Source organism: Lactuca sativa, chromosome 1 (genome assembly GCF_002870075.4).
Source record: "Lactuca sativa cultivar Salinas chromosome 1, Lsat_Salinas_v11, whole genome shotgun sequence".
Classification (NCBI taxonomy): domain Eukaryota; kingdom Viridiplantae; phylum Streptophyta; class Magnoliopsida; order Asterales; family Asteraceae; genus Lactuca; species Lactuca sativa.
The window spans coordinates 1,007,375-1,020,831 of NC_056623.2; the positions used below are offsets into that span (position 1 = coordinate 1,007,375).

The following is a 13,457-nucleotide window of genomic DNA, read 5'->3' on the forward strand; positions in this document are numbered from 1 at the left end:
TGATTAAGTATACTCTCGAGTCTCAAAGTCATAAATATTTCTATGTGATTCTATAATGGCAGAAAGTAACATAGTTTTTCAATGAACTTATTCATCAAATCATATTTGATTTCAACTTCTAAAGTAGTCTATTATGATTTTGTAGTAGATTGTTCTATGTATTCTTCATTCCATAATGAAGTCAAAATTCAGTTATAATTCATAAATATATCATTTAGTTTTGAACTCAGGTTCTTGTGTATCTCTTTACATGAATATTGTCTTCCAAACTGATTATCTCGCAAAAATTCGCTTAGTTCTTCTAATGTACTCTTAGAATGTACTTATAGTCTCGAGTGACTTAAACCGTGCATCCAACTTGTATCTTGTGATATGTTCATAGCATAATCACATACATAGTCTTGTACATAACATGGCATAAATGATGGTTTCATTTGCCAAGCAAATAGAAAATCATAAACTAAATGAGATTTTCAGAAAATATATAAACTGAAAGTAGGATAAAAACCCATGAAGAACCTTTTTTTCTCTTATATTCTCAAAGTTTTTAAGGAAATAACTTAAAGGAAGTTGCATACGAAAAATCATCAACTAAAAAACGACTTTCCTTGATAATAAGCAAACAAAAATGGTAAAGATTTGTAAAAACAAAATTCTTTTCTCCTCCCTATGTTGCTAAAAAAGATCACTAAAACGTGAACGAAAAAAGATCTGAAATTTTTTTCGTTTTCCTTCAAGCTTCTAAAGGAAACATCAAATAAACAACTTGGTAAAATGTACAAACATCCCAGTTATGCTTACAAATAGTTGTTGCAGGGAGTGTAAATGAAAATAAATCTAAAAACTGAACATATCGTGAGATATGAGCTTAAAAACGAAGATTGATCTAAAATGTCTTTGCAAGCTTCGTGAGTACTCAGATGAGCTAAAAACTGAACAGATCTTGAGATATGAGCTTAAAAACGAAGGCATATATATAGATCTGAACTTAAAATGAAGTAGATCTTCATATCCAAACGATGGTAAGACAGATCTGAAGAAATCATGGTAAGAACCAAGCAGATCTGATCACATGATGGTAGACATGAACAGATCTGATCAAACCTGATGTGAAAATGCAACAGATCTGAACAGATCTAGGCAAAAACGAGCTTGAGACCAACTGAGATGGTGGCTGCTCGTTCGTGTCCGGGATGGCGCCAAATGATGTGACCTGGTTCCCGGACGATGGTGTCGTACGTCTATGGTGATTTCGATGAACCTGCGAAGTCCCAACAAGAAAGGATCGTTAGCCATTCTTCGGGAGGAGGCTCTCGGGAAAACGCTTCGACGGTGAAGTCAGTGGATAGACTTGGGATTGTATTGGGTGTAAACTGTGAGAAGGCAACTTACTTTCCAAGGCACCTAGAGTGGCCTTTTATACTGAGTCTTTCTGCTAGTCTGCACAGGACAAGGGCGTCAGACCCGACATGAGCGGGGACACTGATTGAGTGGTCGTGCTCCTTAGTCTGTCAAAGCCAATGATTGGTTCAGGCGGTAATGCTCTGAGCATCTGCCTTGTCGCCTGAGGCCATTACATATTCCCCGGAGTGGAAGGCGCCCCTGGCGGGGCCGAACCTTTCTCCGCGAGCGCCCTGCTCTTAGGGGTGCTGACGGGCGCTAGGTTCCGTCGGCCTTAGTCCGTTGGGCGCGACAAGCCTTGGGGAATTCTCTGGCGTGTCCGTGTGCAACTTCTTCGTGCGTGCTAGGGGCACGTCATCATGTATGAATAAAGTAAAATAGTTTTTGTTAACCATTTATTGTGTTTAAATGTTAATATCATTTTGTAGAAATTGTCAAAATTAACATGCAAAGGCAATTGAGATGTTCGAAACATCATTGATCCACACACACACACACACACACACACACACACATATATATATATATATATATATATATATATATATATATATGTGGTATTATTATCCTTAAATATAATCACGATTCCACATATTAAAGAAAAAATCAATTATAATCATGTATAAATAACAATGAGTCACATTGCGTTGAATCCTCTCTAATAAATCAAAAATTTTTGTTATATATCTTCTTCTCCTTGATTTTGCCACATGATTTTTTTTGTTTTTTTTTTTTTTATTTTCTTATTTTTCACTTGTCATTTTTTTGAGGTTTTTCACATAAATGCTACAAACTCATTGCTTTACTTTTATTTTTCAATTACTTTATAAAATGTTTAATGTTTACATATTGATATTAAACTTTTTATTAAGCTATATTACGTAAATAATCAGGTTATATATTATAGTGTTAAATACTCCAATATTCAGAACGATATTCCCTATCTATTTATGAATATGAAGTTTGTCATTTGTCATGCTTTATTACTTATGAATAAAATTATATTAAACTATATTTTATTAATTTTTTATTCAATTCAAAAATAATTAAACAAATACGTACAATATATTATATTTTCTTCGTTTATATCACCATATTTATTTTATAATAATATCGAATTTTTATTTCTTAATAAGAATTGAAACTCAATTTTTTGATAAGGCAACTTCTATAATTAGACAATCAAAGAAAGTTTTGTTACGACATAGCTAAATTAATGGAATAGATGTTACAAACCATATAATTAAGAATATGTTGTTTATTATTTATATTAAATGAAATGTAATTTTCCTATATACCCTTTATTAAAGAAAATTATTCTCGCGTTATCAAATTTATGTTCTTATTATAACTTCTCTCTATTATATATATATATATATATATATATATATATATATATATATATATATATATATATATATATATATATATATATATATATATATAGGTTCAGGTTCATTTCAGACCATTTTAATTTTGTGAAATCCGTGAGACCAAATCTAAAAATAATTTTTTTGCATATATATATATATATATATATATATATATATATATATATATATATATATATATATATATAGGTTCAGGTTCATTTCAGACCATTTTAATTTTGTGAAATCCGTGAGACCAAATCTAAAAATAATTTTAAAATGCAAAATAAATGGAAAAATCCAAAAATTCTTTTTTTAAATATTATTTTCGGAACTTGAATTAACTAAAAAAATAAAAAAAATAAAAATAAAATTCCGTTTTTTTTTAAAATACGTGAAATATTCTAATAGAATATTACACTGACATATTCTAAAAACTAATTTTAAAATGCAGAATAAATGGAAAAATCTAAAAATTCTTTTTTTAAATATTATTTTCGGAACTTGAATTAACTAAAAAAATAAAAATAAATTCCATTTTTTTTTGAAAAATACGTGAAATATTCTAATAGAATATTATACTGACATATTCTAAAAAATAATTTTAAAATGCAGAATAAATGGAAAAATCTAAAAAATTCTTTTTTTTAAATATTATTTTCGGAACTTGAATTAACTAAAATAAATTTCATTTTTTATTGAAAAATACGTGAAATATTCTAATAGAATATTACAAAGTACATATTCTAAAAAAAATTTTAAATGCAAAATAAATGGAAAAATCCAAAAAAAAAATTTACATATTATTTTCGGAACTTGACTTAAGTAAAAAAAAATGCGTCTCACGGTCTCACAAAATATAAGTGGTCTCAAATGAACCTAACCCTATATATATATATATATATATATATATATATATATATATATATATATATATATATATATAATACGCTAACGCATGCGCGTTGCGCACAAACATATATATAGTTGAATTGTTTACAAATATATGTTTTTTTTAATATAACAATAATGTTGTTAAATTTCATATAATAATTCATATACTAAATTGATATAGTATATTGATTATTTTGAATTGTATAATAATATATACATATATTATAACCGCATAATCCCAATCGTTTAAATGACTTCTACCCACGAGTTACACATGAATAAAATTAAATATAATATATGGTTTAATGTTATTTATAGTTGTTGTTATTGTTAATTAATTTATATCATTATAATTATTTAAAACATCAAACATTGTTTTTTGATTTTAAAGGTAACAATATAATCATTTATATATAGTTGTTTTTAACTATTGTTATTGTAAGTTATTTTAAGCTACTTATTTGAAAACTTTTAACTATTATAAAAATATCATTAGGAAATATTTTAGTTAAATAGATATTACAATTTAGTTTTTGCATTTATCAGTACAATTTATCACTTTTAATTATTTACAAAATATTATTTGGTTTTTTAAGTGGAACTGAAATTTATATTTAAGAAGACAATGTAATATTATATTTAAATTTACAATTTAGGTGTTTTGTCCAAACTGTTCATAAGTTATAGCTTTAAACTGATAATGGTTTATACACAACAACATTTTAAATATAATAAATTAAGTATAATATGTTAAAAGTTATAGACATAACTTTATAAGTAGAAGTAAAGATATATTTTTAAAATTGAAATTTAGTTTATTTATGATTACACTTTAGGTGTGATATTTATTTAACCTTATTACAAATTATCACCTTTAACTATTTACAAAATACTTTTTAGATTCTTTAAGTTAAACTAAAATTTATATTTAAATTGACCATGTAATGTTATATTTAAATTAATAATTTTAGTATTTTATACAAATTGTTCCAAAATTATATCTTTAAAATGATAATGGTTTACATCCAACAATATATTAAAACTAATAAATTAAGTATAATATGTTAAAAGTTAAAAAACATAACTTTATAAGTAGAAGTAAATATATTTTTTTAATATTGAAATTTAGTTTATATATGATTAGACTTTAGGTTTGATATTTATTTAACCTTCTTAACCAACTTATAATTATTATTAGAAAGAAATTGAAAAGTGATGAGAGTTTCAAATGAATGTGGTGAAACAAAAAATGCTTCTTTAATAATATAGTATGATATATATATATATATATATATATATATATATATATATATATATATATATATATATATATATGGTTGAGATCGGTTAAGAACTCATAGTTTCCCGAGAACCCAAGAAATAAAACTGGAGCGTTAGATCAAAATTAACTCATTAAGGACATGATCGTCATCTTACCGATCTCATTTAATGTTTAATTTTTTTGTTATTGGAAATATTAATAAACTGTTCTACAAATTAACATAATAAATCAAATTTCAGATTTTTTTTTTAATTTTCGTTTTTTTAAATGGAGATTTTTTATTTTTTTCAGGAAACATGAATTTTTTAAAAAAATGGAAAAAAATAATTTTTTAAAAAGCTGCAATTTTTTTAAAATAAACAACATTTAAAAAAAAATTGTATTCTTTCCAAAAAACTGCAATTTAAAAAAAAACTGCAACTTATTCAAAAAAACTGTATTTTTTTTTTTGTAAAAAAGACGGCATTTTTTTAAAAAGTAAATATTTAGAAATCAGTAAATTAAAAAAAAAACTAGAATATTTAAAAACAACCCTAATTTTTTAACCAAAAAATCAGAGTTTTACGTGCATATATGCATATCTTTTCAAATGCATATATGCATATTTCTTTTACTATAATATTCGTAAGTAAATCATAAAAATCTCATTTTTATTAATCAATATATATACATAATAATACAAAATTTTTATTTGATACAAAATAAAATATAAAAAATAAAAAATGCTACAAAGATTCTCAGTATTGTCATTTCTTCATATCAAAATTTCCATATTTTCTTCAATGTATCACTTTTCACATCTTCAATATTTTCCACAAATTCTTCAAAATCTACAATAAAATTTAAAAAAAATTTGATTAATGCAAGAACACTCACAAAAAAGCACATGTATATATATCATGTAAGATTCACATGTGATTATATCATGTAAGATTCACATACTGATTATATAATGTGATATTCACATGTGATTGTATATTTTAATATTCAAATGTGAAATTGACAAGAAAATTTTAAAAAATAATTAACGAAGAACACACACACAAAATGCATTTGTGCATCTAGACGTAATTCATATGTGATTCACTTGTGATTTAAATGTGAATCACATGTAATTCATATGTTATTCACTTGTGATTTACATGTGAATCACATATAATTGATATGTGATTTACATGTGATTCATATGTAAATTACATGTGAATCACATGTAATTCATATGTGTTTCACTTGTGATTTACATGTGAATCACATGTTATTCACATGTGAATCACATGTACTTCATATGTGAATTACATGTTGTTTAGATATGAATCACATGTAACTCATATGTGTTTCACTCGTGATTTACATGTGAATCATATGTAATTCATATGTGAATTACATGTTATTTACATGTGAATTGCATGCATTTCATATGACTCTTGGTTTACATGTGAATCATGTTTGATTCATATGTAAATTAATTGTGAATCACATGTAATTCACGTGAATTACAAGTGAATCACATGTAATTCATATGTGTTTCACTCATGATTTACATGTGAATCACATGTAATTCATATGTGACTTACATGTTATTTACATGTGAATCACATGTAATTCATGTGTTTCACTCATGATTTACATGAGAATTACATGTAATTTACATGTGAATCACATATAATTCGTATGTGATTCACGTATGATTTACATATAAACTAAACTTGAGTGCTGTTAAAGGTGATTAAACAAGTAACTTTGTGCTCACATGGAAACGGGATGACAGTTTCAACAGAGCACTCAAACACATAGCTTTGGTAGTAAGATCCTATGTGTGGTATTTGATTGCAAGTTCAACAACATCATTTTCAGTTACATGTCCATGAAAACTCAAAAATTAACAAATATATCATATGCATAATATGTCAATTGTCATAAGAAAGACAAAAAGAAAACTAACAGTTATAACAATCAAACACATCAACAACATAATTTTCAGTTACCTGTTTATAAAAACTCAAAAATTAACAAATATATCATATTCATAATATGTCAATTGTCATAAGAAAGACAAAAGGAAAACTAACAGTTATAACAATCCATATATATATATATATATATATATATATATATATATATATATATATATATATATATATATATATCTGTGTGTGTGTGTGTGTGTGGCTAGGTTATAATGTAGATGGACAATTATTGTGCGGACGTGTGGACAGTGTTATTCTATAAGAATTACTAAGAGAATAAGTTGTTTAGTAATGTGAATACGTTCAATCTTCCATAAATATCATCAGTTTCATGTATTCTTACTAATTCTTATTCATTTTTGTTCTCACACATTGTTTTTACTCACTTTCATTCTAACCGAATACATCTCAATAAACATTCTGACAACATTCTGATAGAATGAGAATAATAATAAAATGTCTATAATAACTTTATAGATGATTTAATTAGTGAGAATGTGTGTTAATGACAATTATTATGTAAGATTGAACGTATTTATATTATCAAACAACATATTTTTCTTTATCATTCTCACAGAATACTACTGTCCACATGTCCACACAATAGATGTCAGTCCACATTTGAACATAGCTCTCTCTCTCTCTCTATATATATATATATATATATATATATATATATATATATATTTGAAATTATCTTAAGTTTCACACCATTGAAGAAATGCACATCATCGATACGTCAACTTGCATATGATGAGTACTTGAATATGTCATAAATAACTTCAAGTAAAAGCCTCCAACACTTTTGTTATGGTATTATTAATATATACGAAGACGAATGCTAAACAACATCCAATGACACTCAGGTGCTGTTTGTTTTTTAAAAGTCTTCTAAGTCAAAAACCTATGTCCGTGTGCTTGAATATGTCTTCTAACCTCTTTTCGTTGCGCCGGGTAGAACACGCGCATCTGTTGGGCTTTTACAGCTGTTTGTTTTTTAAAATTCTTCTAAGTCAAAAACCTATGCCCGTGTGCTTCTTGGTGCAGCAATGGAACAATTGCTTCAAAAACTTCTCCACTCTAAAAAAAACAACACAAAAATAACACAAGCGCCGCTCCATCCTCTTCTTCGCTCCATCGTTCTTCCTTCTCCTCGAACCGGTAGTCGGCCTCAGCTCTTCGTCAACAAAACTAGTTTCTCATCGGCGCAACAACAGCCCTTTTGATTGTCGACATCAGTTATGTTGATTTTGTCAATCGGTCCACAAGTAAGTTTTTCTGATTTTTGATTCTGATGTTGCTGAAATCAATTTTATCCTTTTTGAAATCATTTTTTCTGATTCATGATGCTTGTTATGTTGATTTCTTATTCAAGTGTGAATTCCTTGTTGAAATCGTTTTTTTTCCTGATTGGATGCTTTTTATGTTGATTTCTTGGAACCAAGTGTGAAATCAATTAAAGTTCTTGCTGATGGAGTTGTCCAGGTCTTTTTGGACGATTTTACCCTTGTTGATATCGATTAAAGTTCTTGCTGAATGGATCTTAAATGGAATCTGCTATTCAAACCTTGCTTGGACGATTTTACCCTTGTTGACATCTCTCTCCTTATTGAAAATGCTATGAGATCTTAACAATACTTATGTGTTGGAATTAATTGTGGAATGGGTATTGGTTTTTTTACTTCAAAATGTCCATGCTTAGACGAATTTACCCTCAACAAAGAAGTCATTGTTCGTGTGGTGGAAGATGCTTAGAGGGTTTTGGTAGCTTTCTCAAATTTTGTTGCTTTGTTTTGCAAAAAATTATTGTTTGTTTTCACATAGAAATAGATGATGTTGTGTTTGTTTATTGCAAGTGGATGCTCAATGTTGGAGGATTTTGTGGGTGGTGGGGTTGGATGGGGGCTGAAGAAAAAAAAAAGCAGCCTCCTAGTGAAAAAGATGAAAATTGTGCATTTGTGATATGAAGATGGAAATTTGTGCATTTGTGATATGAAGAAGCAGCCTCCTGGTGAAGAAGATGGAAAATTGTGCATTTGTGATTTGAAGTTGAGGTTACTGCCTATACATATTACATAGTGAAATGAGAAAAAAAGAAAAAAAAAAGTTTGAATGATTAGATGTGTAGTTAGAATGTTACGAGATTTATTTATAAAAACAACCCTTCAAATGTTGTTGGGATTTGATTAGGATTCAAGGTTATAAAGTTGTGAAATTTTAAAAAGTTTAGAAATTGGAGATACTCGTTCCTTTTAGAAACCTTATCCCTCAATTTAACCATTTAAAACTGCTTTTTTTTTTTTAATTTCAGTTTATTATAGTATCCTGCAGACTTTAAAAAAACAAACATGCTTTGTACTACAGGCTGCAGCCGTTTAGTCCACCTCTTCTACTATAGAGGGTTGTAGATATGGTCCTCAGAGTTTGCGTTTTCGCTACGAAAAAACAAACAACACCTCAATGTTTGTTCGTAGCACATGAATCCAAATATGGATTTCCTAGAATAGTATATAACATTGATTTTAATAGGTCATGAATGAATTGTCTAATAGCATCGAGATGTTAATATGTGAGAGGTAATCACAAGTATCCAAAGATTATATAAAGATTATATTTGAAGCGGTAGCTTTACAAGATTTATGAACATGTCATGCATATTTTCACGAAAAGGTACTTGGAAAACCCCTCCCAAGAGTTTATTTCAAGCGCTCATTTCAGGGTGAACATAGCGATATACTATCATGCAGATGCGATATACCCAAGTTTGACAGCTTTTGTTTGGTTCATGAATTTCATGAATTTCCTTTCGTATGAAGGAAACTGGTTAACTAGTTTTTTGTTCGGATTTAGGTTCAATATATGATTTGATTTGGTTTGGTTAACCATCCATATTATACGCACATGTAGACCATGTTTGATAGACTATCTGAAAAACTAGCTGATAGTTAATAAACTAGTAATAGTATTTGGTATAAAAATTGTTTATGAGCTAAATTATAATGTAAATTGACAATGAATAGACATTTAGATATATAACTAAAAGAAAAAAAAAAGAATAAATGTAAACAAAGACATGTAAAATATTTTTGAAAAAACTTCATAAGCTTGTTTTAAGCTATCTCAAAATAGTTCATCAAAAGCTAGCTTAAGCTAGTTCATAAGCTAAAATAAGCATTTATATTTCATTTACATTTCCCTTTGCCCAATTGGCCCTGGGATTTCCAATTTAGATATTTGATAAATAATTAAACAGTGAAATTGTATATTGATTTTCTTAAAGTGAAATGTTCTATTTTTTTTTTTTTTTTTTGGATCATCTAAGAATAACCAGATAATCCAAAGAAAACACAACTATCACTTGAATTAAAGAAAAGACATACATACATACATAACAACCTTACAAGGGAATGAGAAACACCAGTCGAGTAGTACCTACCTTAAAACAAAAGCCAGGCTTAAGTTGTGAGCATTACAGGATTAAGTTGAGTTACTTGTTAGCAGCTAATTAGATTAGAGTAGTCAGCGCTTCCTCTTCTTTTTGCTTGAATTATTAACATCACTTTTAGTTTTAGGTGATGCTACAGCCTTGGCACAACTCCATAAAGCTCTCTCTACATCCGAGGGTGTGAACACCTCCTCCTCCTCATCTACGCTTAATTCCTATAAAAATGAATTTGAATTTTTTAAGCAAATCCAGTTTTAACAATCCAATTATATAACCGTGGAACTAACCTTTGCTTTTGCTTGAAGTTTGTCCACAAACACAAGGTACTGTTTCAATGTATATTCTTTTGAGTTCCCAAGAGCTGCCACCATTGCCTTGATGATGAAATTGCAATGTTACTTAATAGTTTTTCAAGATAAGAAAAAGGAGACTAATGCTTGGAATGGATTTGTAGGGTACCTCATCGGACATGAAAGGTGCAATATCCGGCGCATAAGCAGCTAAAACAGCAGATGCAGTTGCAGGTCCAACACCCTTCAAGACTGTAAGCTCAGAAATAGCTTTTGAAACGTCGGGTAAGGATTTGAAAGCTTTTTGCGAAGCAGAAATCACAGTATCCTCATTCAGTGATGATACAAAATCCAACAAACGTGGTCTGCGATAATATAAAGTAACATCATTCAGTGTACTCGCATTTGGATACAACTGCCAGACCAATACACAAAAGCTATGGATAATCGACTAATTTATGGACCAAAATGACAGTTAATTTGTGAAAAATTTAAATTATTGACCTCAGTAACAGTTATCAGACATTCGGACCCTCTACTACTGAGCACATTAGAGTAGAAGAGACCATTTACCTCCATTTCCCGCGAGTGAGCTTCCATTGCATGAGCTTGGATAGCTCAGGAATGGTGATATGGGGATTAGGGTTCCTTTGGCGAATAAGATGCGGTAGTTCTTTGCAATAGAACTGGTCTAGCGAAACAAGATTCGGCTTACCAATGGACTCGATTCTGCTTTCGTACGCCGATAAGGATTCCTTCCATAGATTCACGTCAGAGCTCTTGAATTCCATCTCCCTCTCTTTTTAAGAAACCCGAGCAGTTCTTCGCCCAATTACTCCTTCCGCCGGTTTCTGCAATCAATTGCCAAAATCGGATATTTTTAATAAACATTTAAGCAAATTTAGGGTTTAGGGTTTAATTAATTATTTTCCCATCATTTTTTATTTACATGACAGCAATACAAAATTACAAATATACAACATCGACAATGTATGCAAAGAGTCACCATAAGACCCTTTTTATTATACGAAAAATATCATAAACGTCACAAATAATATCTTATTTCTAAGTTATAAAATTTTTAAGAGTAAGTTACACGATTGGTCCCTCATTTAAGTGTCAAATTATACGTTGAGTCCCTATTTTCAAAAATTAACTAGGACCGTCCCTGTATTTTTTTCCACTCGGATCGTCTCTGACGATATAAAATGTCTATTTTACCTTTTTGATTAATTTTTTTTATTTTACTTATTATTTATTTTCTAATTTATATTAGAAAAATAAAAAAGGTCCACCACTTTCACCTCACCTAAAACCAGCCACTTGTTTCAGGAACCAGACTTATATTCTCTGTCTAGCCACTGGTCATCGACTCTAAAATGACTTCCACTTATACCATCTTCGACCACCTACCACTAGATACCTAACGATCACAATCAAACTCATACACCTCTTACACTCCAGTTCTCCCTTCCCCATCCATCCCCTTCTTCATCAGACACTTTTTTTCCGACACCACCCACGAGTAAACATCGGAGAGGATGAAGGGTTCCGACCAGCTCTAGCAACCACCTGTAAACAACACAAAATCAAAATCCCACATCAAATTTGCAATTGGTACAAGATTTGCACCTCGATTTCTGGATTTGGAGGGGAAACTGAAACTTATGTCTTCAAAACTACACATCCCTCTTTCAGATATGAACACCTCCATCGACGAAACTACAACACCACCACCATCATACCTGATTGGTCGGCGAACACGAAGGAGGATGGAAGGAGATAGGTTTTGATGGAGCTTTTTTCGCATTGATTCTCTTGTTCTAACTGATTTCCTTTTAGATGAGAAAAGAGAGAAATGGGGGACGATGGACGGTGACAAAACTTGAGAGGGAGATTGTTTCCGATGGACTCCAATACACCTCTGATGTCTTCAGTGGTTGCGTATGCAAATGATAAAAGAAATGGGAAGGAGAAAGAAGACTCACCAAAAATACCCCATACAACACATATCAAACATACAATGGGTCACGCCCAATAACCATCTGGCCTCGCCCGAAAACAAGCCCCGCTCGGAACAGATCTATTAATAACATGAGATGGTCCCCGCCCCATCACATTCATCAAATCCCGCCCAACATTTGTAACATCCAAAATTCTGGTAAGTCTTAAAACCCTAAGGAAATATATTATTTGCATAAATGGCCCCTTAAGTACGTTGTGCTTACTTAAGTGTACGCTTAGCGTACTAGATAGATGTGGTCGTGGAGGAATCAAGGTATGTTGGGTGTACCTTGAGTTACACGGGGCGTACATGCTAGGGTTGCAAAACCCTAATTATCCGTACTTGAGGCCTATTTAAGCAACCTTATGTTCCTTGGACTAAACCCTAGAGAGCCTCCACAGACTTAGAACGTCCATATACTCCTAGAAACCTTGTGAGATCATTCTTAAGCCTTAAAGTGTGCACTTGTGTCCTTTTTGTGTGTATTTCAAGAAGAAGGGGTGGTCAAGCAAGCTTGGATCAAGTGGGTGCTTCAAGATCTTGCATTAAAAGCATCTTGCAAAGCTTCTGGAGGTAAAAAGCTTGCATCTTTCCTTTCTAATCTTTAGATCTAGCTAGGGTTTTGGTGGTTTGTCCCTTTTATGAACTTTGGATCTCTAAGCCTTCCCTTTTGATATGAAAGTCAGATCTGAGGTCTGTCACACCCCAAAACCAAGAACTGTGGAAACGTTCTGGGGCGGAGGACGTCATGTACAGTATCACAACAATGAAAAGTAGTAAACAAGCAACAACATCATCCATTG

General features: G+C 30.2%; 1 protein-coding gene across 1 annotated transcript; it reads right to left on the bottom strand.

Moving 5' to 3' along the window:
* Window positions 1-10,246: 10,246 nt before the first annotated feature.
* On the bottom strand, window positions 10,247-11,623 carry LOC111894745 (uncharacterized). The gene is made up of 4 exons (XM_023890847.3): window positions 11,223-11,623; window positions 10,819-11,014; window positions 10,647-10,733; window positions 10,247-10,574 (listed from the first exon to the last, which is right to left on the bottom strand). Exons 1-4 carry the CDS (start codon window positions 11,438-11,440, stop codon window positions 10,434-10,436), a joined length of 642 nt encoding a protein of 213 aa, XP_023746615.1. The 5' UTR covers window positions 11,441-11,623; the 3' UTR covers window positions 10,247-10,433.
* Between the last annotated feature and the right edge of the window lie 1,834 nt (window positions 11,624-13,457).